A 26,171-nucleotide genomic window follows, 5' to 3' on the forward strand; every position below is an offset into this window, starting at 1 on the left:
ATCCGATACGACGCCTTCTTCACGACGGTGTTTCATTGCATATCTAGGACGGTCAAGAGGGTCGTCAAGGGGCTGTCCCTAAACAGGCGTGTGGAAGTTGACGTGGTGGTGGTGTTTGACGGAATGTCGCCGACGGTAAAGTGGCCCGAGCAGTACAAGTGTCGCAGTAGAGAGCTGGCCAACGTCATCAAAAACTCGTCTGGCGAGGACACCAAGCGAGTTCGGACCATCGAAAATTCGAGACTGCAGTCTGTCCTGAACGGAAGGCTCAAAAACTTGGCACGCTACGGCAAAGACGCCATGGCCACAATCTGCCGATTGACCGCGGCCTCGGACGTGATGCAGCACGTCAGGGAATATGCCACGCTTCTCGAGAACCCACTCTACGCCAAAGAGGTGATTGACGGCTACTCGAACGAGTCGGCTGCAGCGTACCAACTCTCGTCCTTTACGATCCTGCCGCCGTTCTACGTGGGGGAAGGCGACGTCAAGGTCGTGGACTCTTTAATGTGTCCGCCGCCAAACGACGAGCGCTGGGACGTGTCCGTCGTTGTCACCGACGATTCGGACATTCTCCTCGGGGTAGCTGCGGTCGTGGAAAAGATACCCTCGCGAGACGTCTACGTGTATTCGGCCCGCCAGTACAGCGAGAGTAAGAAGCGACAGGACGAACACAGGTTCGAGTTTGGCGGCGTGCAACACGCCGTGTCTCTGCTGGACAAGTCTCTTCCCAGTCGTCAGGCGGGTTACTCCCACATCAAGGACGATTTCTTTACTCGCGCTGTACGCGTCAGTAGTTCCGATCTTCACCCGCTGTCGTTTGTGGTGCCAATCTTGCTGTACGGCGGCAACGAGATGCTCCCGTTTATGATAAGCTCATCTAAAAAGGTGGACGGCAAGAAGGTGGGCCTGTTTCGCGCAATGATGAACGCCGCAACGAAGGAGACTAGCTTCTTTGACATTTTACTGGCGGCGGTCGATGCCGCGGCACCTATGGAAGGGTCCACTACGCGGAGGCGAGCGGCCGCAATGTCCAAGGACTGGCCCAAGGCGAACGAGCGTCGGCAGAAAGTAGAGGAGATTGTCACGAAATACCTGAAGCTGCTTCAGTACACCGCGCTCTACACCACGCAGCAGGACCGGCTAGCGTGGTACGTAAAGCCCGTAGAGTTTGTGTACGAAGACCGCGTGGTAGAGAGGGACGCGACAACAAACGCTTTCGTCACGCGACCGATCACGACCATGGGGCAGAACAAGGCGTGCCGCGTGAGTCTCGCCGACGTTGCGAGCGTCATAAGGGCCCTAAAGGCCAGCGACGCGTTGGAATCTGCGGTGGACATACGAGCTTACGTTATCGAATCTAGCGGCGAACACCTTGCGGTTTCCAGCGCCATCAAGGCGCTTTCGGCGCTCTACATGATGGGTGCTATGGAGTTTGATGACGACTACGACAATTGGTCGGACGTGGAAGCCCTTGCTGCCGTCTACAAGTGGTACGAGACCCGCTGTCTGTGTCCCTGCATCAAGACGATGGATCTACGACGCGTCTTGTGCATCTTTAGACAGAGCAGCGACTGGTCTCGCACGTTCACCACTAGCCTCATCAGACGGGCCTATAAGAAGAACAAGCGGCGACTGAGCAACCTTCGATTTCCTAGTTTCGACGCCATTTACAACGACATGTTGTGAATAAAAGAACGTTTGTTTGGACACACACACACACAGACGCACACACATAGAGACACAGATGTATAGCAGCGTGCAAGCTAGCGTAAGCGTTTATTTTAGGCAAAGCAGACAAACACAAGCGAAAGCGAGTCACTTCTTGTAATACGACACTTTGTAAATGCCATAGTCGTTGGTGGACGTAATGTTTGACTTTGTAACATCTTTTAATATCTGCAATTTCTGTATAGTGATGTAGTAGAAACAGTCGACGAGCCTCAAGACGACCAGATTGTGTAGACACATCCAATGCTTCTCGCAATAAAGGCGATCTGACACATACTGTCCGTCTTCCTTGGGTTTGATTTTGGCCACGAGCGCCGGTAGAGAGGTGGTCACCTCGTAGGTGCCGTGGTACGTGACTGGAATCACGTCGAAGAAGGATTCTTGTTCTTCCAGGGGATCGAAAGTGTAATCGAGTGGCAAAGTGGTCGTCTTGTCGTTTACATAGCTTTGCAGAACGTGGTGGAGAAAGGGTAGAATTGCATGCACGTTGTGATGCGCCGACGAGTGACGGACGTAGAGGTAGACGTAGTGCTTGGTGCATATCACGTCGTGCACCTTGAGATCGCGCAGCACGTTGATGAAGTTTATGCAGTCCACCACCACTCGGTTGGCGTCCTTGTCCCTGTATGAAAAGACGAGTAGATAGTGGGACGACGAGCTGTCTTTCTGACAACACTCTGCTCCCTCTACGACCGATGGGACGTTGTTTTGAATAAAGAAATTTGCGATAGCGATCCAGATTTTATAGGGTATCGATACCGAAAGGTCCAGTTCGCAATGGAGATAGTCTCGCAGGGTCCTCATTTTTTGTTGCGAAAAGATATCGACGAACGTGACCTGTTTCAACATTTTACTCCCTCGATCGTTCAAATCAGTCACCGAACCTTTTTGTTAATGTATATGGGGGCGTTGGCGGTTTTTTTTATTTCAAATGCATATGGGCACGTTGCTGTCGTCGTCCTTGCTGTGAGGCGCGGACGTGGATGGATTGGAGAGTAGCGGCGCCATCATCGTGGAGACGTCTTCCATGGTTTTACGGAGCTTGTCTCGCATCGAGTTGGACAACAGGTCGTCGCTGTCGCATATCAGTCTGTTGAGAAACTTTGTTTCGACCGGAACGATGACTTCCACGTCGTCGGCCACGGACCACCTACAACGGGCTAGGAAGAGGCGCAAGGCCGTCGCCGAAACAAACTGCCCCCTAAACAGGTTGTAGCAATTAGACACGGAGGCAAAAGCCTCGAGTAGTTCCTTCTCGAGAAATTTCTTGTTGATGACGCTAATCTCGGTCTCGTCCTCGATAAAGAGCTTGATGAACATGTTCAAAAAGTCGGCTAGTACGCGTTGGTACACCTCGCACGTGGATATGGCCGCCATGGCGCACTTCGCTCCGTTGGCGTCGCGCGTAGTGTGCATGGCAGTAGACATGGACGTGCACCACGAGATGATGGACGACGACACGCTAGGCGAGATGTGGTGTTCCAGACAGTTGGGCGACTGGACCCAGAGTAGAAAGTCGTTAAAGAAGCGCGAGTCGTACAGGTAGGTGTTTTCGCCGCGGTAGCTCCTGCAGAAACGCGTGTGATAAAACAGGTTGGTGGCCATCCGAAATAGCGCCGTGTTTGAGTAGGTGGCAATTTCTTCCTGGCGCGGAGTGGGTATGCCCTTGGTCATCTTGAGGCACTGTAAGGTGGCCCCAAACATGTCCGAGTCCATCATCTCAAAGTTTAGGCACTGTAGAAACAGACCGAGGTTACGGGGCGAGACGCAACAGGCCTGGCTGTAAAATTTGTTGAGCTCCTGCGTGCCCTGGTCCGACTGTTTGTGCACTTCGACGAAGCGAGAGTCCACGCGCCCGTTGCTCATGCACTGTTCTATGATGGAGGCGATGTTAAGGACCGACACCTCGGTGGCCGGCGCCTTCTCCTTCTGCAGGGCTAGCACGTAGTGGTTGGTACGCGGCACGGGGATCGTGTCGGAACTCTTCATGATGAGCTCGTTGTGGTCACGCAGCGTCGTAGAGATGGCCGGATCGATGATGTTGACGTCGTCCGTGACCCGCTCGGCCGGCATGACAGTCCGGAGCGTCATGTAGTCGGTGTCGCAGCGGTACACTCCGTTCTCGACGTTACTCGTGTACAACCTGTTGCTCTCTTCGACCAGGAGGTTGATGACGTCCTGTGGCTTGTTGTTTTGCGAAAACTTTACGCGAATGGCCCCGACAATGTTTTCGTTGACGGTGTGTGGCTGCGTGATCCTGTGCACGAGGCTGAGACCGTTGGCCACGTCGAGCCAGTTGTGGCCCATGGCGCTCTCAAACTGAAAGATGGGGTTGCACTTTACGCGCACCGCCGCGTAGTTGCACAGGGATACTAGCATGACCGCCGTAATCTTGGCTGCCGTCCTTGCGCCCACCGCCATACCGCGAGTCGCCTCGCGCGCATGGGAAAATATCTCTTCGATGTAGAGGAGTAGCAGGCGCAGAATGGCAGTAGCGTACGCGTCCACGTACGGCTTCAGATCCCTGATGACGCGCTGAGTGGTCGACGAGGAAGAGGTTTTCCTAAGTATGTTGAGACTGTTTCGTACGTATTCGATTCCCATTACGCAGTGAAATACTGTATTGTCATTCAGGAGCGTTTGGATGGCCATCTGATCCATGTCGACCGTCATCAGTATGTTACTACCGAGCTCGAAAACGCGAAAGAGCATATCTGCAACCGGTTCCACATCTCCGTTGGTCAGGAGCGTCGTGCGCGCCTTGGTAATGTGCTGCATGAGTTTCTTGGACGAGTAGCCGAGTAAGGTCGACGTGTCGTTCGGGAGCGTGGGCACGTATTTATCGCCATCTCTCCTGTAAGACACGTTTTGATTTCCCCGCTGCCGGAATACGGGTAATAAAATATCGGTGGCGTCTTCGTGATTCACCGAGTGTTGACATCGTCCCTTTTTCAACAGGTCTAAAAAATTTTCTGCGACAGACATTTTTATAATAAACAAAATTGCTACCGCCTATGGGAGGTCGACTCCGCTCCCAGTCGAGGTCAACCTAGATATGGAGAGAATATATATTGCGCACCGAGTAGAGGGCTCCTCTCATTATCGTCGCTATGGCGCACCTCGTTACGGATCCCATAAGCAAGGAAGTCGTGCGTCGCTTCAAGACGTTCGCCGAATGGCGACTTCGCACCAGAGCCACGCCTCGAGACTTTGCCTATGCCGGCCTAGAATATTGCGCTGACCGGAAACACATCTACTGTCGGCACTGCAAATTTCAAGTCGCCGAACAGGACTGGGCGACGCTCACGTTTCACCCGATGGACCTTCACCGCCGAATGCCGTGCAAGTTTCTCGAGCAGTACAGGGACCCGCGGCTGAACGTAGCAAGGGTCGTGTCCGTCTTGCCGAGCTACTCTCACCCGGTCTACAAGAGATACGTCGACGAGAAGATTCGAGCCAAGACCTTTCACGATGTTCGAGGCAATGCGTTCGCCAAGGCCGGCTTTTTCTGCTCGCACGACGACGAGCAGGGCTACCTCTCCCGCGAACAGATAGTGACCCGCATATTCGTTTGTTTCTACTGCGGGGTGCAAGTATTTTCGATCCTCGACTGCGAAGAAGACGATCCGTGGCTGCTACACGCCCGCAGGTCCCCCAATTGCGTGTTTCTACGAGTGAACAAGACCTATTACTACGTGCACGATGCAGTCGAAAAGTTTTACAGGAGCGAGATGTACTGGGCGTCTCACTTTCCCGAGATCGACGATCTCGTCAAGGACCCAAAGTTCCGCAACAGGACTATGAGTACTCTGTACACGGCCAACCTGACGCATCCCTTGAACGTATCGGCGATGGTGAGTGCCATTCGGAGCAGCAAGGCGACTCCGTTGGGCAGTCACACTCTGTTTGAGCCAGTGAACGCCCTTCCTTCGTTCGATCACAAGGCTATCGGTAGGTGGGGTAACTTTGTGATAGATAGCGCGATCTGTGATACGCACTATTCCGCTATAAAGTCACGAGACGAATCAACTAAGAGGTGCATCGTATGCATGAAGGCTCCGGCTAACATTGCCTACTTGCCGTGCGGACACTGCGTGTCGTGTTTCGACTGCACCATATTATTCAAACATTGCAAGGCCCGTAGACTCAAAATCGACTTTATTTCTAGAGTCTACTTTGCTTAAGAACATGTCTTTCTACTGGAGACTGTTCGACCACGACCCGACTGTGGCCAAGGTGATGTCCGACTTTAAAACTTTTGCGACGTGGCCTTTGCGCAACAGTACCCCCACACCCAAGGACTTTGCCATGGCAGGACTCGCCTACGATCCGGAGAAGCGGATTCTCAGCTGCTCGATGTGCCAGCAAAAGACTCAACTCTCTACTATCGTGGCCTCGGACGAAACACTTCCCCAAGGACTGCACGAATCCGACTGTGACGCACCGCTACGCACGCTGAGTCCAGACGTCTCGGCGGTGGTGACCGAACGAGCGCTTGCCTTTAGGCCCGAGTTTCAGACTTACACTGCGAGGTTCGCCTCCTTCGACGCTCGGCCGAAAGAAGAAGACGTCTTTGACGTGGATTACATGGCATCTGCGGGATTTTATTACCTGACCGATCGGACCGTGGAATGCTTTTGTTGCGGACTTCGGTTGCTTTCGTGGGAAGCCGACTACGACGACCCAGTCGAGGAACACGCCAAGTACAACCCTCGCTGCCCCTATCTTCGATTGTGCGCGAGCGTAACCTACATCAAGGAGGTGTCCGACGTGTATAGAAATAGCGATTTATTTTGGTTGCTAGAATATACCAAGGACATTGAGTTTGTCTCAAACAAATACAGCCTAGACTTTATAACAGCATTGGCCACTTCCAAGTTTGATCTTTCCTGTCCGAACAAGCTAAAGTCCTTTCTCGAAAACAGCGATTCTTTTTCGGCGCTGAGCGTAGGACGTCCGTATCCCACGCGCATCGACAAGACGAGCATCTCCATGAAGCGGTCCGATCCGTCCACGACGATTTGCGTCGTCTGCATGAATTGTCCGGTGTGTATAGTTACTTTGCCCTGTGCCCACGCCGCCTTATGTTTAAATTGTCTATTTCCAATGATTTACAATTCGAGAGAGCAATCTGTGTGTTGCCTTTGTAAATCTGCAGTGAGTGGAATGTATCGAATTCATTAAATAAACTATTTGTACTGGCACTAGTGTAGTGTGCATGCAAAAGAACGATTCGTGACTCAAAAATATAAGCACGCGAAATATTTATTTTCAAGCATAACTCAGTCGTCTTCTTCGCCCATTGAGTCTTCTCCTTCGTCGTAGTTGAAGGTGTTTAGGACGATCGGACCCAGCATTCTGTCGTCGTCCGATTCGAGATATTCGTCGGCGTCACTGTCGTAGTCGTCACTGTAGCCGTCGTCACCGTCACCGTCGTCACTGTCGAGGTCTTGGTACTCGATGTCACCCACAACACCGTCCACACCTTCGATAACGTCTAGGTCGGTTGGCGCAATGTTTCTTAGTGACGGAGACACTGTGCTAGAAATACACAAAGTGTATTCACCAAGGTAGACGTCCTTGTTGGGGACGTCTCTAGCGGTGAGTAGTCAGTCTTCGATGCACGTTGAGAAATTGGTGAAGCGTTTCTCGGCGTATAAATCCGAGTCCGGTCATGCAGAGGCTCCGTATGCCAACGTCGATGATCCTCTTTTCTGCGAGATACATCAAGGCTTCGTCGTCTAGGTCTAGGCACGATCAATCTGCAAGTGAGTCAAATTAGGTAGACCGTCCGCTAAGCACTTTACAGAGTCGTTGGTCAAGCCGGGTGCGTGACGTAGGAGCAAAGTCTTGATGTTCGGGTAGAAACGAACCAAATCACTGACGTGGCGGTCTCGCAGCATTGGATAGTGCACCAACTCCAAGAATGTGATGTGCGTAGGAAAGCTTCTTAATATTGAAATTTCGGTATACGCACAGTGAATTTGCCCTTCCACGTTGTCCCAAGCGTAGCCCTCTTCTTCGTGGTATATACTAAGCACCACTGTTTTCCAATCCACCGCGCTTGACACTCTGGACTGAGCGAACACTTGTACGCAGGTGTCGGCCAGCGGGAGAGATGGGGACCTGTCTAGTCGAGCCATTGTCGCTTTGGGTTATAGGGTAGTAGTCGTGTCGTGTCGTGATGTCGGGGGAGAGGGTAGGGTTAGCTTTGCTGTAAGCGTAGTACGTGCGAGTACATATATATATATATATACCCTCACTCGCTATCTGAAAACGGAGCTAACGTTTCGCTACAAAAAACAAAATCGTACATTTCCTGACTCAACTGATTCGAAGCGCAAAAGACAAAGTGCGTCACGTTATCTTTAGAGGCGAAGAGTTCCGTCGTTATCACCAAGATAGCGTATATAGATTCGTTGTTCTGCAATATCACTCGAAGGACAGCTCGACTGGCGTTTCTTATTCCAGTCAGACACAAACTCTTGAGTCGACGCAAAGGAGCCAGATGAATCCATCCCTCGTTCCTGATACGGCCACCGTTGTTGCTGATTTGAAGATGTTCGAGAGATTGAGCGTAGGTCGCCAAGTATTGTAGAGCAGAGTTTGACAATAGGGGGGCGTTCCTCAGGAGTATGGTCTTGAGGTGCGTATACGTACAAACAATGTACAACAATTGTGCGTCCTCCAAGGTCGGATAGTCGACAAGGTCCAAAACGGTCAGAGCGTTCGCGGACACATGAGAAAGTTTACAAATTTCGGAGAACAGGACGACCCTCTCTCGTTCAAACTCTTCCTCATTTGAGTCTTCCGAATAAACGTTGGCCACTACTCTGCTCCAGTCGAAGGTTCGCGATTGATCAAACTTGGTGGCCTCGCGAAACACTTTGGACACGCTGGATGCTACTCCGGTCATGTTCTACGTTTGTCGACGCGCTTCGGCAGGCGCGCGTATATATACGTACGTTTTGTGTATGTAGAAAAATAAAGCCTCTCGAATGATTGTTTGTTTATTTCAAAAAAGACACGTACTAGACGTTGCGCAAAGCTCGCATAATGTGATCGCTTTCGGTGTAGTATCTCTTGTACTTGTAACGCCTGATCTTGTCACTGACGTCGTCGTCACCGTCGTCACCGTCTTCAGCGTCGTCGTCGCTATCCACGTTGCGCTCAGCGTAGTCGTCGTCCGAATTTCCGTGAAACTTGGGCTCATTATTAATATTATTATTATTTGTCTCGTACACCGTCCGTCTGGTACGCAGAGTCGATTTGTAGCGGCCTCCGCCGGTCGAATGGAAGAAGCTATCCGTGGACGGACCCAGCGGTCTCTTTTCCGAGTCGTCCACGATCCTGTAGTTGGGGCGATTGGAAACGCGATACTTGAATTCCTTTCGCACGTTGTCGCGCGCGTTTGGACGAAACTTTGCACCAGACTCTCGGTGCACGATGTTGTCGGAATAATACGTGTCGTGCGTGGGCAAGTTTGTAAAGTCGCCGTTTATTGTCCTATACAACTCGCCTAGCTCGACCATCTCGTAGGCCACGACTATGGTTTCCAGAAAGGACGGCGGTGGGTCGCGAATCACGTCGATCCACTGCCCCACCTTGATCGAGCGGCTGGTGACCACGTCGTGAAACTTGCTAGATATCTTGTCAATGTTTACGTCCACCAAGACTCCCGAAACGTAGGGCGAATGATTATCTCCGGTGGTCCTACCGACTTTGGTTTCCAACAGGGCTGCGCCGTCGCTTCTCGCTTTAAACACGGGATAGAACGAGTTAGATCGAATAGCCTTGGCCGTTTCGGCGTACTCCCTTCCGCACATGACGTCGCCCTTCTTGTTACGCACGGGCACTATCGAGTACATGTCATTCAACACGTGAACTGGAAATTGATTGACGAAAATTGGGGCGCTGCGCTTGTGCATCTTAAAGACCTGAAAGTCTCTGATCACGTCGTTGGCACGCTTTATGAGACGGTTCTTGTCCGACCGCAACCCCTCGTGAGCGCTCGTGAGAAACCTGAGCAGGCTCGGCGGGAGTTGGTCGAAAGAATAATCCACGCGCACTTGATACATTTTTTTATTACACGGGATACATGTACTTGGAGTCGCTGCTGGCGTTTCTGGACATTGTTCGCCTACCGACACTGACGCTGCGACCGAGTCGGCCTCGGTTGATGGAAATGCTACGGCTCCTCCTGTTGCCGACGCTGCGACTCCTCTTCCTTCCTCTTCTTCGACCCGAGGAGAGAACGCTCCTACTCCTACTCCTCCGCCGCGCGACGCTTCCGCTCCTGCTCCTCCGCCGCGCGACGCTTCCGCTCCTGCTCCTAGTCCTCCGCCGCGCGACGCTCTTGCTACGACTCCTCCTCGTTCTTTGACTCGATGGTCGAATCTTGTCGAGGATCGCGTGAGTTATCAGCGCGTGCCTGGCTCGATTGATCGGACATGACGCCGGCAGTCGGTGTTTGCGAGCAAAGGCCTGAATTAGTTTCCCCAATAAAAGTTTCAGGTAGGTTGGACTCTGTCCTCGTTTAACCCGCATGGAGCCGAGAATGCGCCTTTGATCTTCCTTGGTGAAATGTTCGAGGCGATACGGCTTTCTCGTATCGAGTCTACGACCGTTCCTGTTGCATCTCGAACACTTTGTTCTGGCGGTTCGTTTCGAGAAACCGCACTTGGAACATTTGACCATTTTTATTTACTCGTTAAAAGCCATGCCTCTCAACAGAGCCTCGACATTTTCTGGAACGCGCGTCGGAAGACGCTCTTTGTTCTTGAGTTTGTTCACGTAAGAAGAGACCTTGACGGCGATGGCGTTTTCGCGAAACGTTGTCGAAAGCGGGTGCTTGGTGACAGAGTTGTGGGTGACGACTCCCTTTTCAAAGTGTTCGCGGACGTCGCGGGGTATCTCTCTAAACTTGTAGCGTTTGGCCAGAACGTTTGTCGGGTACTGCGATATGTCGTACTGACGCTGCTTACAGTATTGTACGATCGCCTTTCTCAGAAGAAGGTTATTTAGCTGAGTCTTCAATTTCGGATTAGGAGTAAAGGACTTTTCAATTTCCAATCGCATGTCTGTCGGTAGACTACTAATGTCCGGGACTTTTGTCAGGGAATAAAATCCCTCACCCGTCTTCTTTGTCCGGCGGGCGCCGGTCCGTCGACGCTTATTCTTCATTCTCTCGAAACGAACGAACGTGGATATGTTTTCAAACAGAGCGTCTCATAGGGCTCTCGTAGGTTTTTTTTGCTCGTCGTCCATGATCATTCGGATGGCCGTTTGAATCCGCAAGTATCGCAACACGTCGCCCGTGTACAGGTGTTGATATGGTTTATAAACGACGGCAGTGTGTTCCCAAATGTCTTCACCAATCACAAAGTCCTCGATGAATTTCCTCAATATTTTTTTCTGCGAGTCCGATTCCATCATTTTTATAATTGTAGTATCGAGGGCCCTCCCTCGTAATCCATCACCGCATCACACAACGCTCGAGCGTTCAAGTCGCGATCTCTGGACAGTTCCTCGGCCAGGCTCGGTTCTCGTCCATACTTTTCTTTAAATTCGACTCGCCACTGCCGCTTGCAGATTTGCTTCTCCACGATGTCGACCCGTTCGTAGCACTCGACGTCGATTTTGTTGTCTTTCAACACGACGTTCATGACCCTGTAGTCGTCTCGGCGCAGCACAAAATTTATAAACTCGATCACGTTGCGTAAGGCAACGTCCACCCTGGTCATGCGCTTAACTGCCACGAGCGCCTTGTAGAGGAATTCGCGTTGGCGCACCGCGCCGAGTTCCTCAAAGGCGCGTTCGAGTTTGTAGGCAAAACCCTGATCTACCGTGTAATGGTTTAAGGTCTCGATCGTCATAGGGCCCAAGATTTCTCTAAACTGTCGCCTGATGGCTTCCACCTTGTCCGCGTTACTTTCGGCCAGTTCAAAATTGTATTGCGGAACGTGAAACGGCGTCACGCCGGAATACCTGGGGGTTTCTATAGCGCTCGATGCCGGTGACTCCATCATTCCGTATTCTTCGTTTGTAAACAACATTGCGCGGTCAGAGGCGTCGTCCAATTCCGAGTCCCTTTTCTTTCTAGCTGCGGGATGGGTATGCGACGAAACGGGTGGTGGAGACGCAGACGACGACGAGGCGCTATAACTATCGAGTACCAGATACTCCGCGTCTTCGTCATCAGAGAATATGGGTGGTGGTGGTGGTGTTTGAGCTGCTCTCGCGGGTGGCGCTTGGGGTGGTGGTGGTGGTTTTTGAGCTGCCCTCGCGGGTGGCGCTTTTGCCGGTGGTGGCGGTGGCGGTGGCGGTGGCGGTGGTGGTGGTGTTTGAGCTGCCCTCACGGGTGGTGCTCGGTGGGGTGGCGGTGGTGTTTAAAAATAATTTGACATAAATAAGTGCTTTTTAGAGGCCTAGAGCTCTCTAAGAAGCCTCTATGAGGCCTAGAGGCCTTCTCTGCAAACCACTTCTCAAATCGCTCTAATGACACACCAAAGATGACAATGTCGCACTTAAAGTGTACCTTGTAAACGGAACCTTTTCGCCCAACTGGGAGTCCATGGCATTCATTTCGTCCTTCTATGGCATTGAACATGTGACATGACACCTGCGATTCTCAGTATTCTGATAGGAAGTGTATAGCGCAAAATTAGCAGATATGTATTTGATTGTGCATACTTGTTTGCAGGTGGTGGGAGCGATCAACATGTTCAGCTGCCTCAACTGCAGGATCTTCAGGATTACCATCTACAGGTGGAACCAGCCCAGTGTTTTCTAAGCATGATTCAGATTGCAGTGGAAGCCCACAACGGGAATTGGAGCTGCTGCGTAAAGCTGTAGAACTTCAGAAGAAGTGTTCAGTGGTGAGTTGGTTGTTATTTTGACTTGTTCCCAGCCATCTTTTGATTGCAGCAAAATGCAACAGAAGCTGAAAAGTAGGAACTCAAACCGAAAAACTGGCAGCTTTGTTACGGTTACAGCCGTACTATGAAATCGATTTTGTTTCGGTACGCTATTTACTTGAGTCTGAGCCGGCATTGATTTTATGCAGACCCCGAAAGGTAGAAAAATAATAAAAAATATACTCGAGTATGAGCCAATCGGAAGGTAAAGAACACCGTGCATTTTAAAAAAAAAAAACCTGGCTCGTGCTTTCGACACTTCTTTCGCTTTTGCTTTAATGATTTTTATGATCATGGGAAGTGCTACTGCACTCTCCGTCGAATGGATCACTCGAAGTGAGATTCGCCAATAATAACAAAGTAAGTGAGTTTATTGCGGTTCAAGTAAGGTATCTGACACAAACCAGAATACATCGAAGTCAGGACAATGCTAAACTGGAGACGCGAGCTAAGATAACCAGCTCTTCAAAAAGTCGTAGAGGAATCAATCTCTTAGTTTTGCATAACCAGACCAAAAATCGAACCCAATTTTTCTTTTTAATTTTTGTTGGGAGGTGGTATTTTGAAACAGAAACTCGGGAAAGCATCAGAAAACCAGGTGATATGTCATTCACTAAATCTGCATATCAAAAGCCGAGCTAGTCGGATAATAAAAAAATATGTGCCGACTGACCTGCGCCGTCGCAGTTGGGGTCAGGGAATCCGGGATGCTAGTTACAGCCACTCACTGCCAATAGCGGAAAGACTAATTCTGTGGCAATCAAAATTAGTACGGTGATTGTAACACACGCCGCAGTGCACACATAGAGCCTTAGTTCCCTTAGAGCACCTGTCTTTCAGCACCAAAACAATGCACGTTTCATGGCTGGCCTCTCTAAATTCGCAAAATAGGAAATGCTCTTTAAGGACATCCAGACCGATGATCTCGGTACTTACAGTCGAGGCTTTGCAGCCTACACGTCCTTCCTCGAAGGTGGAGATGGTTGCACACAAATCACACATCGCGAAGTTTGCGACTTTAGGACACAGCACCGGCCATGGGTATCTTCAAATATTCAGGTCCAGCTGAGAGGACAAGTTTCTTCGGAGGTCATGAAGGCATCCAACATTCAGAGGATTCGTTACAAGGCATTTGAAATTTAAGCATGAGTGCATTTGCTTTGTTTTTGAGCATGCTGCCCCTTGTCCCCGAGCGGAGCTGTGTTTGACGCTGGGGAACCGGCTGCTCTTCTTTCTAATGAAGCTGAAACTCGGGTTGAGCTACACTGCACTTGGTGTACTTTTAGTGTTGACAGAACAACGGCATCACGCCACTTTCGAGCTGTGCTAACAACGCTGACTGCTGCGACAGCGAGGTGGAGTTTTCGGCCTCTATTTAGCATTATGTGGGCTATGTTGCCAGAGTGTATTGAAGCCCACTACCTTAAATTCAAAATGAATATTGATTCCAACGAAGTGAGAACAGAGACGCCGAATAGTGTAGGCCAGCAGCGCGTGCTGTACTCGAGCTACGTGAGTGGCTACACTCTTAAGTTTCTGGTTGCTATACCCCTAATGGGGCTATTTGTTTCCGTTCAATGGCGTACGGAGGCCGATGCTCCGACATCCATTTTACGGTGGACTCTAGGTTCTGAAACATTGTGCAGCCCGGGGACGTAATACTGGCTGACAAATGTTTTCCGGGTATCAGGGAAAGTCTGGCAGACACTGATGCGGTGCTCGTGATGCCGCCTTTTTTATCGGTGCATGGGCAGTTCAGTGAGCCAGAAGTGTGCGACACACTACTTTGCCCAGGTCCGAATTCACGTTGAGCGAATGATACAGCGAATTAATATACTCGGGACAACGGTGCCCATTACTCTGATCCCCCCGATGGATGACGCTTCAACATGTGCTGTACGCTGGCAAATTTGCAACCTGCCATTATCAAGCCAAAGGAATAAATGGCAGCAAATGTAGGTACATTCAGACGCATGGCGAGGCTAGGTACAGAGCTCCAATTTCTCTCGTGGGGTTGGCTCTTCCTGGGTACCAGCGTAGGCTTCTTATCCGCAACCGAATTCTGCGCCAGAGATTGATTTAAGTGTTTCTGTATGATATGTGATGTCGTGCCGTAAAAGATGGCTAACACCTTTTTTATGAGATGCAAAGATGATTGATAGCAACGAGTGTATTTTCCATGCCCTTGTGGTTCTATTCTATAATGAAAGTGTCAAATCGGAGCACGTTTTATAAGTAGCATTGTTTATGCCAATGAGAATAAAACAACAGCAAATAAAAATAACACACTTTAGCAGAAAACTAAACATTCTGATTGCAAGATTATATTTTGTGTACTGGACTTTACATTTCAGCGTAGTTCTAAACCACCACTTCCTAAAAAGACCGGCAAGTATGCAAAAAAACACATGGAACGTTGTCGCGAGTCATATTGTCTGCAGTGAATTGAATGCAGTACTTTATTGTTCTGTCTTTTACATCACTTGTACTGACATGCTTAGAGCTGGTACTTTTGTGCAAGGACTAGCAGTACCAGCTGAAATAAAACCGTTCTAGAGAGGGAATCGCATTGCTCAAAAACTTGTCGTTCCTGGGAACGAACACAGTGGAATCGTGCTCACCGCATGTGTAGACATAAAAATAACATGATTGCAAGTCCAGCACAAACATCAACACATGCACTTGTGCATAGTACTTGTACGGTGGCTTCAGGCACAACTCGCCATTAACGTAACTCCGGAGAGTTGTCCCAGCGCGCTAGCGCCACCCGCGGTGCGCAGGTGCGTCACGGCTGGATGTGTGCTTTATTGCCAAAAGCGTTGTAGGCGTTGGAACATATTTCATGTTTATTTATCAGTTCAAATATATCAGAATAAAAAATTATACCTGAAATACATATTTATGTTTACTGTAGTAACCAGGAAGGGCGAGTTACCGAGTTACTCCACTACTAGATTATAATGCGCGCCTCTTTCCCGAGATCCGAGTCACCCGGATTCCCATTTCCTCACTTTGTGTACATTCATGATTTTGTTCGTCATATTCGCTGTCCTGTTTCTATTGCCGCACCCGAGCTGATCATGTATATCGTCTGAGTCAAGTATGTCCTGGATGGCTTTAAGAAAACTGCTGAATTCTTCCATAAAGGACTTCCAACCCGAAAGTGTAAACGATTTCGATGCCGACCGAACTTACTACTGTTGGTGGCGTGGAGACAGCCGAACTCGTGCAGAATTTTACGACGAGAAAATTATCACCACGACCGGTACTTTCAACTTCACTAATAAGCTATTTCACGAATGTATGGACTCTTGCAGTTTGCTTAAAATTTTTGTTCATTTCGGTGCCTCGGTCCACAAATACAAGCGAGCGATGTGGTACAGAAACGACCAAGCGTGAAGAGAAGCATCGCGCGGCCTTAGTATCCACACACACAAATCAATTTCTTTCTGGTGGGTAACACGCATAAAGCTGTTACTGCAACACTGCTGGCCACAATCAACAAAAACTATGAATTCCAACCACACAAGTTTGCCCGGCACTTGGTGCGCATTGTTTTCACCGTGGAGGAGAGGCGAACAAAGTCTCTACATGAAAAGGCTTGCACACTGCTCGAAAAGACATCCCCGCGAAGCAATGCATCGACAAGGAAAAGAATGCCATCATCAGTAAGTCCAGAAACTTGTGTAGTTTATTTTGTTTCGTTCTTATACTTTGCTGATACCTAAAGCTCTTATACTTACGCTTTGAGTGACCCACTCTTTGTTGGCCGGTCAAAATAAATAAATAAATACTGTTAACTTTTTCTGCCCCAAATGGTCTAAAATTTGTCATTTATTTCTAAAAACAGTTATCTCCTTACTATTTTCCTAGTTCTCTAATTATATATTTTTTAGTATAATGTACTGAATCATTTATTGATAATACCAGCTTTGCTGCATAAATATATTTTTAGTTACTTAGCCGCTGCTTTAATAAGTGTAATATATAGGTGTCATGTCACACTTAGAAAAAAGTTGTTGCAACCGGGCGATGAGGAAGAAGAGGAGCGGCGGGAGCTCATGCATTTTGTAATTTTTATCAGTCTGAAAAACGAACAGTAAAGGAAAAGGTCGCACCGACCGATTTGTCTAGCGTAATTGCCTTCGTATTCCTTGGTTCCTCAACATATGGTGCCGAAACCCGGGAGTGTCCCGCTTCACAAGGGCCCAAGCTACACGCCGCAGGGAATTTCAATCCTGCAGCTGCAACGGAATTCAGCAGTTCCTTGGCGGGAGCAGACCACTGGGAAAAGAACAGCGACGGAACCTTGGCAGGCGACCGTACGGCCTCGTAAATACGAATAGTCAATGGAGAGGCTGAAGGCTAGGCGGTCGGCTCGGCGGGCACAGAACACTAGGATAATGAACGACGCCAATCGGATTCTCCAGGATCCCAGCCCCGACCTAGCAAGAGTGCGTTCGATCAAGGACAGACTAGAGCCGCTAATTCCAATCCAAGAGCTGGTAAGTGAGTGCACCGCCACTGCAGAATACCAAGACGAAGCCGTCATGGTGATCAGCGAGTTCGAGACCAAGATTGAGTCCCTACAATCGCAGAGAATAATAGCTTCGGCGGCGAGCACCGGAAACCAAACCGGCATTCAAGACAACGCAGCGAGACGTCGACCAAAGCTTCCGAAGCTGGAGCTATCTACCTTCGATGGAGAGCAAAGCAACTGGCTCACATTCTGGGAGCAGTTTGGTGGAGCCATCCATACCAATGCAACTTTAACAACCACAGATAAGTTCCACTACCTTCGTCGGCGTCTAACGGGAGATGCTGCTGCGGCGATTGCCGGGCTACCAACAACAGAAATATGCTATGCCGAAGCGATCACCATCTTGCAACAGAGGTTTGGAGAGAAGAGGAGAATAGAGCGGCAGCATCTGAATGCCCTCAGAAATCTACCGCACGATGCTTCAGCTAATGACGTGAGAGGGTTGAGAAACCTGTATGACACCACACAACTCAACGTTCGGTGTCTAAACTCTTTGAATGTTCCCACGTCAAGTTTTTCAGCCATGCTCTGTGACATTCTTGTCAGGGCGTTGCCTTACGAGGTTACAGTGGAGTATCACCGGCAAGTCAACAACACCGCTTTCACCAACGCAGCGGCTCAAGACCAAGGAGACGGATCGGCGGCTGGAACTTCAAGGTCAGCGGATACTACGTCGGAGTCAGTGACCGAATTGAATGGAATGCTTCGCTTCCTGCGTGTGGAAGTAGAAAGCCGAGAAAGAAGTAGCCTTGAGGATGCTCGAGGTAAACACGAGACAAAGGTAAAGTCGTTTGGATCAGCATCAGCTTTTCATAACGCAACAAATGCTACACATTCTCAGTGTTTTTTCTGCCATTCAAAGAAGCACACCATGCCATCTTTTGATTGCAGCAAACAGAGAGAGGAAAAATTAAGTATGTTATCAAAAGACTGCAGATGTTTCCGATGCACATTGAAAGGTCACCGAGCACGAGATTGCAGAAAAAACCTCAGTTGCGCAGTTTGCAGAGCCAGACATGCAACCACAATGTGCGATCCGAGTTTGTTAGGCGGATGAAGGAACGTTCGCCCCAAGGTAACGATACGATTTGCGTGTCTCCATCCAGCTCGGGCGCGCGCTCAGAAAAGAAGTTTAGTGACGGCATATATCTCCAGACGTTCAAGGCATTTTTAGTGACCAACGCTGGCAGCTGCTATGTCAAGGGAATAATCGACGGTGGCAGTCAGCGCACATTTATAAAAGAAGAGGTAGCGCAACGCCTAGGGCTGAAAGTCCTGCGGAGAACAAAGATAGCACTCAACACTTTCGCCAGTAATGCTTCGAAGGTTATAGAGCGCAGTCCCGTTGTGGAGGTAAAGCTCAAAAGTCAATTTGACAATACAGAAATAACCTTTGAAGCAATTTCCATCCCGGTCATTTGCCAGGACGTATCTACGCCAACAACGGACATCCCGTTTGTGCGATTTCTGCGAGAAAGCAGTAAGAATTTGGCAGACGACGTGATTTTCCCAGGTGTAAAAACAGTTCCTGAAAAAAGTCTGTTGATTGGATCCGACCAGTTGTGGAAGTTCTGCACAGGAGACGTGATCAGGTGCGCAGATGTGGACGGATTGGTAGCGATCAACACAAAGATGGGCTGGACGCTGCAAGGTCCTTCAAGACAGGTGGGAAGGCTCCAATGGGATTCAAGTCTGATGATATGTGTCCTACAAGCGAAGACAAAGGAAACCCAAGTGGAAGAGGCGCTACAGCCCTTCTGGGAGTTAGACAGAATGGGAGTTGCCGACAGTGAGCTCGGAGACACTGATGCAGACACCATTACACACTTTGAGCAAAACATCATTAAGAAAAACGGACTATACGAAGTGGCTCTGCCGTGGAAAGAAGACACTTTTGATATGCTGGCAAGCAACTGGGAAGTTGCCATTTTACGTCTAGGGAGCTTGTTGAGAAGAATCTCACGAAAGAAGGGATTACTCAAGCGGTATGATCATGCAATGAGACAGTATTTGCGTGATGGGCATGCAGAAGTGATAAAGAGCAGAAAGGAAAGCGACAGCGCGCAGGTCATGTATTACATGCCGCATAAAGAAGTAATACGTGAAGATGCAACAACAACAAAGTTAAGGATCGTCTTCGACGCATCTTCTCATGCCAAAGGGTGCAGGTCGTTGAATGAGTGCCTAGTAACAGGACCCAACTTGAACCCCGAGCTTCTGCAGGTCCTGCTTCGGTTTAGATGGTACTCAGTTGCAATGACCACCGACATTAAGAAAGCGTTTTTACAAATTGCCATCCGTGAAGATGATCGTGATGCTTGTAGATTTCTTTGGTTTGCTGAGGAGCCAAGTTTCCCTTTCAACAAGGAAGAAATTCAAGAGTGGAGGATGACTCGGGTTCCTTTCGGATCCACGTCTAGTCCATTCATGCTCACAGCTACAATACAACATCACTTGAAGTTGGTCTGCGAAGACCCACAATTAGCAGAGAAACTCAGGACATCTTTCTACGTTGATGATCTACTGCTCGGAGCCGACGATATTGAGGATGCCGTGAGGCTCTACCACACTTCCAGGAACGTCATGAGACAGGCAGGAATGACACTCCGGAAATGGACTGCGAACAATGAGCAACTGCAGGAGCAGTTCAACAAGGAGGAGCCAACATTTATGACCGAAGAAAAAAGCCTCCCACCTTCACCAACCTCCAAGGTACTTGGAATGATGTGGGATCACGAAGGGGACTGCTTTATTTACAAAGTTGAAGCTTTGCTTGAATTCCTCTCAGCAAATGTGGACACTAAACGGTTCATCCTCAAGGCAGCCTCAAGAGTATTCGATCCTCTTGGATTGATCGCGCCCTTCGTCCTAACAGCTAAGCTGCTATTTCAGAAGCTGTGGACATTGGGAATCAGCTGGGATGAAGAACTCCCCGCTGATTTGATCACTGAATGGCACGCTCGGACGGCGGACCTTGTTCAACTGCACTCGTTAAGTATACCAAGACATGTCAAGCGAGGCATCCAGGCAGGAGCCAACAAAGTACAGCTACACGTCTTCGTAGATGCAAGCACAAAAGCCTACGGATCTTGTGCGTACTTTAGAACAGCCGATGACCAAGGAGAAACAGCTACCATGTTAGTTGTTGCGAAGACAAGAGTGGCACCGATAAAACCTTTATCACTGCCTAGGTTGAAGCTGATGGGGCCGAATATTGGAGCCAGACTCCTACGATACATAAAACAGTCATATTATGACGTGGAACTTGATTACATTATGTGGACTGACTCAACGGTTGCCCTCAGTTGGGTGAGAGGAGTCCCTGAAAAATGGAAGCCATTTGTAAAAAACAGGGTGGCAGAGATACGCGTCATGACATCCCCGGACCACTGGAGGCACTGCCCCGGTCAAGAGAATCCGGCGGATCTCTTGACCAGAGGACTAGGCGTTCAGGAGCTTCGTGCTAACTCTCTTTGGTGGAAAGGGCCGAGTTGGCTGAGTCAAGAACCTTCAGAATGTCCTGAATCTTCAGTGTTCTTGGAAGACACGCCTCAACTCGAAGTAAAAGAAGAGACACATGTGCTGTTGGAGAAAGGCCAAGAAGTTCCATCATTGTTCGACACCGGAAGTTACGAGAATTACCAGAAGGTTCTGAGGATCACTGCCTGGGTCATCAGGTTCGCTAACAACGCACAGAAGAGAAATGACAAAATACGAGGTGGATTAATTGCGGCAGAGTTGGACAAAGCAGAGCAGTATTGGATCAGGCAGATACAAAACGAAAGGTTTCAGACGGATATTATGCTCCGCGAGAAAAATACGACAGAGGTTAATGTAAGACTCGCAGAGTATCATCCTCTCTTTGGCGAAAACAAAATCCTGCGGGTCGGAGGACGACTGCAGAGGTTGACGGAAAGTCTCGATGTGAAACATCCAGTCCTGTTACCGAACGACCATGACTTTGTCAAGCTAATTGTGATGCACGCTCATTGTAAGGTTATGCACGGGGAAGTAACAAGCACAATGTGTTACCTACGAGAGAGGTACTGGATAATACGTGCTAGGCAGCTGACCAAGAAGGTAATAAAAAGTTGCCTCGTATGTTCACGGTTGAATGCGAGGCCAACTGCTGTTGAGCAAGCTCCGCTACCGACAGATCGAATCAAGAAGGCAAAGCCATTCGAGGTAACCGGAGTCGACTTCGCAGGGCCGCTGTACGCAAAAAGAAACGACGGTAGCTGCAGCAAAGCGTACATCGTACTTTTCACATGCGCCTCCACGCGAGCAGTTCACCTCGAGCTCTCAACGGGCCTCACTGCTGAAGCTTTCTTGCTTGCATTCCGGCGTTTTATAGCAAGAAGAGGCATACCACTGGACATATATTCTGATAATGCACTAGCCTTCAAGAAAGCATCAAAAGACATCCAGAAGGCATTGGGTGCACTGGAGCAAGAAGTTTTCAAATCATACATTGCAGAACACAGAATCAACTGGAAGTTCATTGTGGAGGACGCTCCATGGTGGGGCGGGTGGTGGGAGAGGCTCGTTCGATCTGTCAAGGCAGCACTTAAGAAAGTGTTGGGCAGAAGCAGCCTATGCTTCGAAGCACTGACGACTGTCCTTGCTGAGGTGGAAGCAATGGTAAACTTAAGACCACTGACATATCTCTACTCGGGAGTAGGAGACCCCTCAGTCATCACGCCAGCACATTTCTTAATAGGGCAAAGTTTGACAGTTCTACCAGAAACAAGCTTGTCTAACGACCGCCCAGGATGCGTGACACAGAAGGAAACAGCTCGCCAGTTCCAGTATCGAAAAATAATCATGGAACATTTTTGGAAACGCTGGCGGTCTGAGTACCTGTTGGAGTTGCGGTCAGCTCATTAATATCTCGTCACCAATACTTGCTCCCTGAAAGTGGACGACGTAGTCATAGTGGAAAATAACCGAGCATCCAAGCTGTTCTGGGAACTGGGGAGAATCGTAGAGACGTACCCCGGAACTGACGGAATTGTTCGTGCCTGTCTCGTGAAACAGCAAAACGGTACGCTCATAAAGAGACCCGCGCAGAAACTTTATTTGCTGGAAATTCGTCCAAGTCAACTTCAGGCTCGGGGAGGATGTTGCAACCGGGCGATGAGGAAGAAGAGAAGCGCCGGGAGCTCATGCATTTTGTAATTTTTATCAGTCTGAAAAACGAACAGTAAAAGAAAAGGTCGCACCGACCGATTTGTCTAGCGTAATTGCCTTCGTATTCCTTGGTTCCTCAACAAAAGTATTGATTCTGGCTGATTGTAGCAAAAACGTTTTCCTTCCCCAGCCTACGTCTGCAGCCATTGCAAGGTGGATGACGCGAAGTAAAAAAAAAAACAACAACATGCTGTCAAAGGACTCGAAAGAATAGACTTGTAGTATTGGAACTAATAAACTTGAGTGAAATCCAATGGCACGATTTCAATCATCAGGAATAGTTATAAGTACACAAATGACGTATCACAACCATCTCAAAATTTTTTTTAATTATACAATGTGATCAAAAGTGCCTGGTAGTCAGTTTTTTGTAGGGACTACAAATGCAATGGAAAGGCAGCAGAAGAGGGTTAATGAATGGCATAATGTCAAAGGCAAACGTGCAATATGAATAGCCTCGAGTAACCAAGAAACGTGGTACAATATTCACTAAAGTAAATTGAAAAGCTAATGAAAAATAGTTGCCATCTCATATCTTCCGTGTCACTTTTCCATTGAGCCAAGAAAACATCTGATGGTACAGTGCTCAACGAAACGAAATGGGCCAGCGGAACGCGTGGCCTCCAGAACTTGCTGCGCCATCTACCGATAAAAGACGGGCTGCCTGGTGACGCGAGTCGGAGGTGTGCAAAGCTGATACGAGCGCTCATCGGCTGTTCCCACGCTGTGCACAACTCTCGATGGGTAATCTCTGCAGAGTGATAGCCTTTTTTTATTATTTAATCGCCGCGTGGTTTTATCGCGATCTGTTTGACGCCCTGTGCATACTTTTATCTTGTCTCAAATATGAAAGAAAAGGAACAAAAGGGCAATATTTTTTTCTTTTAATAAAAAGCACAGTGCCATTTCACTTCACATTTATTTTTCTATAAATTGTCGGTTCACTGCCATCAGTATCCATTCGTGAAGATGCCGTCGCGAGTGTCAATTCACGAACGCTGGCGAATTGTGGCCCTATGCCGCGCGGGAATGCCCCAACGAGAAGTCGCCCGGATGACAGGAAGGACCCGAACCGCAGTGGCCCGAATTTTCACGGCGTTTCGAGACGACAACGGCCGCATCCATGACGCTCCTCACGAAGTCCGCCCAAGGTCCACTACCGATGAGGAAGATCGATGGATCGTCGCGGCTGCAGTCGACCAGCCTTTTATTACGGCCCGTGACATTCGAGGCGAACTTGGTCTGAATGTCAGTGACCAACTTGTGCGACGCCGTCTTGCAGAAGCGGGTATTAGGAGCTATGCTGCGTGCAAGAAGCCAATTTTAACTCCTCGACAAAAAGATATCCGCCTGCGGTTTGCCATGGAAAAGACATCATGGACGATTCAAGACGGGAAAACCGTTGTTTTCAGCGACGAGTCCTCTTTCTCAACTGACTGGCACCAAGGAAAACAAGTTTGGAGACCGCGAGGTGCACGGTATGTTACTTTTGAGCAACACGACAATTTTTAACAAGCCGGATCTTATAATTTGTGATTTTGATGTTTCAGGTATGATGCCCCTTACTTGCAGCGTGTGGGCAGGAGTGGGCGACAAACCGTTAACGTCTGGGGGGCATTGTCAGCGGAAGGACTTGGTCCACTTGTAAGAATCCAGAGGCTTAACTCCGAAACGTATTGCGACGTCATTGAGCACGAGCTCATTCCTTACGTTCTTGAGGGACCTTTCCCTGACGGATGCTTTTTTTTTCAACATGACCTTTGTCCTGTTCATCAGTCAAATCGTGTGCGTGACCTTCTAGAGGAACGCGGAGTGGCGGTTATGCCATGGCCCCCAAAAGGGGCTGACATGAACCCCATCGAGAACATCTGGGGAAACATGAAGATCCAGCTATCGCGGCGAGGACTTCACTCCGTCACGACTGACCAGCTATGGGATGCTGTGAAGGAAGAATGGGACAGGCTGCGGCAATGTCCAGAGTTGGTGGTGAATCTTTATGAATCCCTTCCGCGTCGCATGAATGCTATTTGTGAAGCCAATGGAGAGTTCTGCAAATATTAGAGTAAGGTGCTGATAATAAAACAAGCACGTTACTTATATTATTTTTTTTCTGGTAGGCGCAGCATTGTGTAACATGTCAAATAAACTATGTTGACACAGCACACGCTTTTTAATGACTGTCAGACGCTCGCTAAAATTGAATAAAACCACGAAAAAATAAAACTCTGCATTAATATATTATAGCTGCAAAAGGCCGGACGCGCTGGCTCATCAATCTTTTATGGAATAAAAAATGAAGCTTTATCTTTTCTTTTTTATATATTTGAAGCAAGATAAACTCATGCACATCATCACGACAGTGTCTCTGAGGAAAAATAAACGTGGTCACTCCGCAAAATCATGGCCTGCGCAGATTATCGGGGGTTGCGCGCCTGTGTTGGAACAGCCGCTGAGCGCTCGTATCAGTTTTGCGCATGCGCGACTCGCGTCACCAGGCAGCCCTCTTTTATCGGTAGATGGCGCAGCAAGTTCTGGAGGCCACGCGTTCCGCTGGCCCATTTCGTTTCGTTGAGCACTGTACTTTTCTTTTGAAATGCTGTAAAAAAAGTCAACAGGGAATATTGAATGTCAACAGCTTTTCAACAAAAAGCATCACAGAATGTCTGTTGAGTTTCAATTAATAAGTGGGCCAATATTCAATAAAAAGCCAACCGACTTTTTACGCTTTTCTTTTGAAAAGCTGTTGACATTTAATATTCAACCGTGACTTTTCAAGAGATTTTCAATAGAAAAGCATCACAGAATGTCTGCTGACTTTCAATAAAAAAGTGGGTCAATTTTCAATAGGATGTCAACAGACTTTCTCTGATGCTTTTCTGTAGAGAAGCTGTTGACATTTAATAGCAAGAGACAAGCTGTTGACATTCTATATCCTCTATTGACTTTTTCGGAAACTTTTCTATAGAAAGGTATAACAATTTTTGTAAAGGGGAGAGAGTAAACATTGCGTGCCCAGTATGAGAGTCACGTCAACATAATTCTTGTTGACACCAGAGTTGTTTTTAGTGTTTCAGCTCTTCAAGGCTGAACTTCACAGCTCGAAGAAAGACATTGGAAGCCAAGCTGATACCCTACAGCTTGAGAAAGAACAAGTGCTCGGGATTGTACGGGTTAAAAACAAACCGGCCCTTGTATCACTAACCTGTGTGCCATTTTAAGTTATTCTACAACATTTGCGACCTGTATGTGGAGTCTCGCATGTCGAACAAGAGGAAGGACTTCAGCATCAGTAACGCGGACGCAGTATTGCTAACGATGATGAAGCTCTATCACAATCTGAAATTTTCCCTTTTTGGTGTACTGTCTGGTGTCCAGGATGACAGCTTTTAAGATATTCAGAGCGTCAGTACCAGTCCTGGTAGCAGTGCTCAGGCACGCCGTTTTCTTGCCCGAAAAATAGGCTTTGCTCCAGTCCCTGACCAACTACTTTAAAAGGGCAACTCCCCCAAAACATAGATTCTATAAAAGGGGCCGATATCGCTTTAGGAGATCAAAATAAGGTCATACCCAAAATATCACGTGGAACTAACGTCGCATTCCCGATTAAAACCAATATTAAAAATGTTGTACCAGCCGAGTTAGCAGCCCGACAGCGGGTGAGCAACGCTGGCAGCAGGTCAGCTAGTGAAGCATCGCAGGGCAATGATGTAGGTTTCGTCCTACGCTCTCGTACGAACGCCGCAGACGCTTAGTTTCCTGTGGCACTCTGCGGTTCTGCTTACGGCGAGAGGTGC

General features: G+C 48.7%; 2 protein-coding genes across 2 annotated transcripts; both read left to right on the forward strand.

Annotated features, from left to right (window-relative positions):
• The first annotated feature begins 4,841 nt into the window (after positions 1-4,841).
• Positions 4,842-5,915, forward strand: LOC120846932 (E3 ubiquitin-protein ligase XIAP-like). Its single transcript, XM_040218839.2, has one exon. It carries the CDS (start codon positions 4,842-4,844, stop codon positions 5,913-5,915), a length of 1,074 nt encoding a protein of 357 aa, XP_040074773.2.
• Positions 5,916-5,919: 4 nt separating this feature from the next.
• LOC120847009 lies at positions 5,920-25,767 on the forward strand. The gene is made up of 4 exons (XM_042287931.1): positions 5,920-6,503; positions 18,294-19,172; positions 19,764-21,198; positions 25,597-25,767. Exons 1-4 carry the CDS (start codon positions 5,920-5,922, stop codon positions 25,765-25,767), a joined length of 3,069 nt encoding a protein of 1,022 aa, XP_042143865.1.
• The last annotated feature ends 404 nt before the right edge of the window (positions 25,768-26,171 follow it).

Source organism: Ixodes scapularis, unplaced genomic scaffold (genome assembly GCF_016920785.2).
Source record: "Ixodes scapularis isolate PalLabHiFi unplaced genomic scaffold, ASM1692078v2 ptg000597l_1___fragment_1__unscaffolded, whole genome shotgun sequence".
Classification (NCBI taxonomy): domain Eukaryota; kingdom Metazoa; phylum Arthropoda; class Arachnida; order Ixodida; family Ixodidae; genus Ixodes; species Ixodes scapularis.

Bases quoted from the DNA above. Each gene is read 5' to 3' on its own strand.
- LOC120846932 (XM_040218839.2), top strand. From the start codon at position 4,842: ATGGCGCACCTCGTTACGGATCCCATAAGCAAGGAAGTCGTGCGTCGC.
- LOC120847009 (XM_042287931.1), top strand. From the start codon at position 5,920: ATGTCTTTCTACTGGAGACTGTTCGACCACGACCCGACTGTGGCCAAG. The intron at 6,504-18,293 runs GTATAGAAATAG...GTCTCCATCCAG, and splicing joins ATCAAGGAGGTGTCCGACGT to CTCGGGCGCGCGCTCAGAAA. The intron at 19,173-19,763 runs GTATGATCATGC...CCACACTTCCAG, and splicing joins AAGAAGGGATTACTCAAGCG to GAACGTCATGAGACAGGCAG.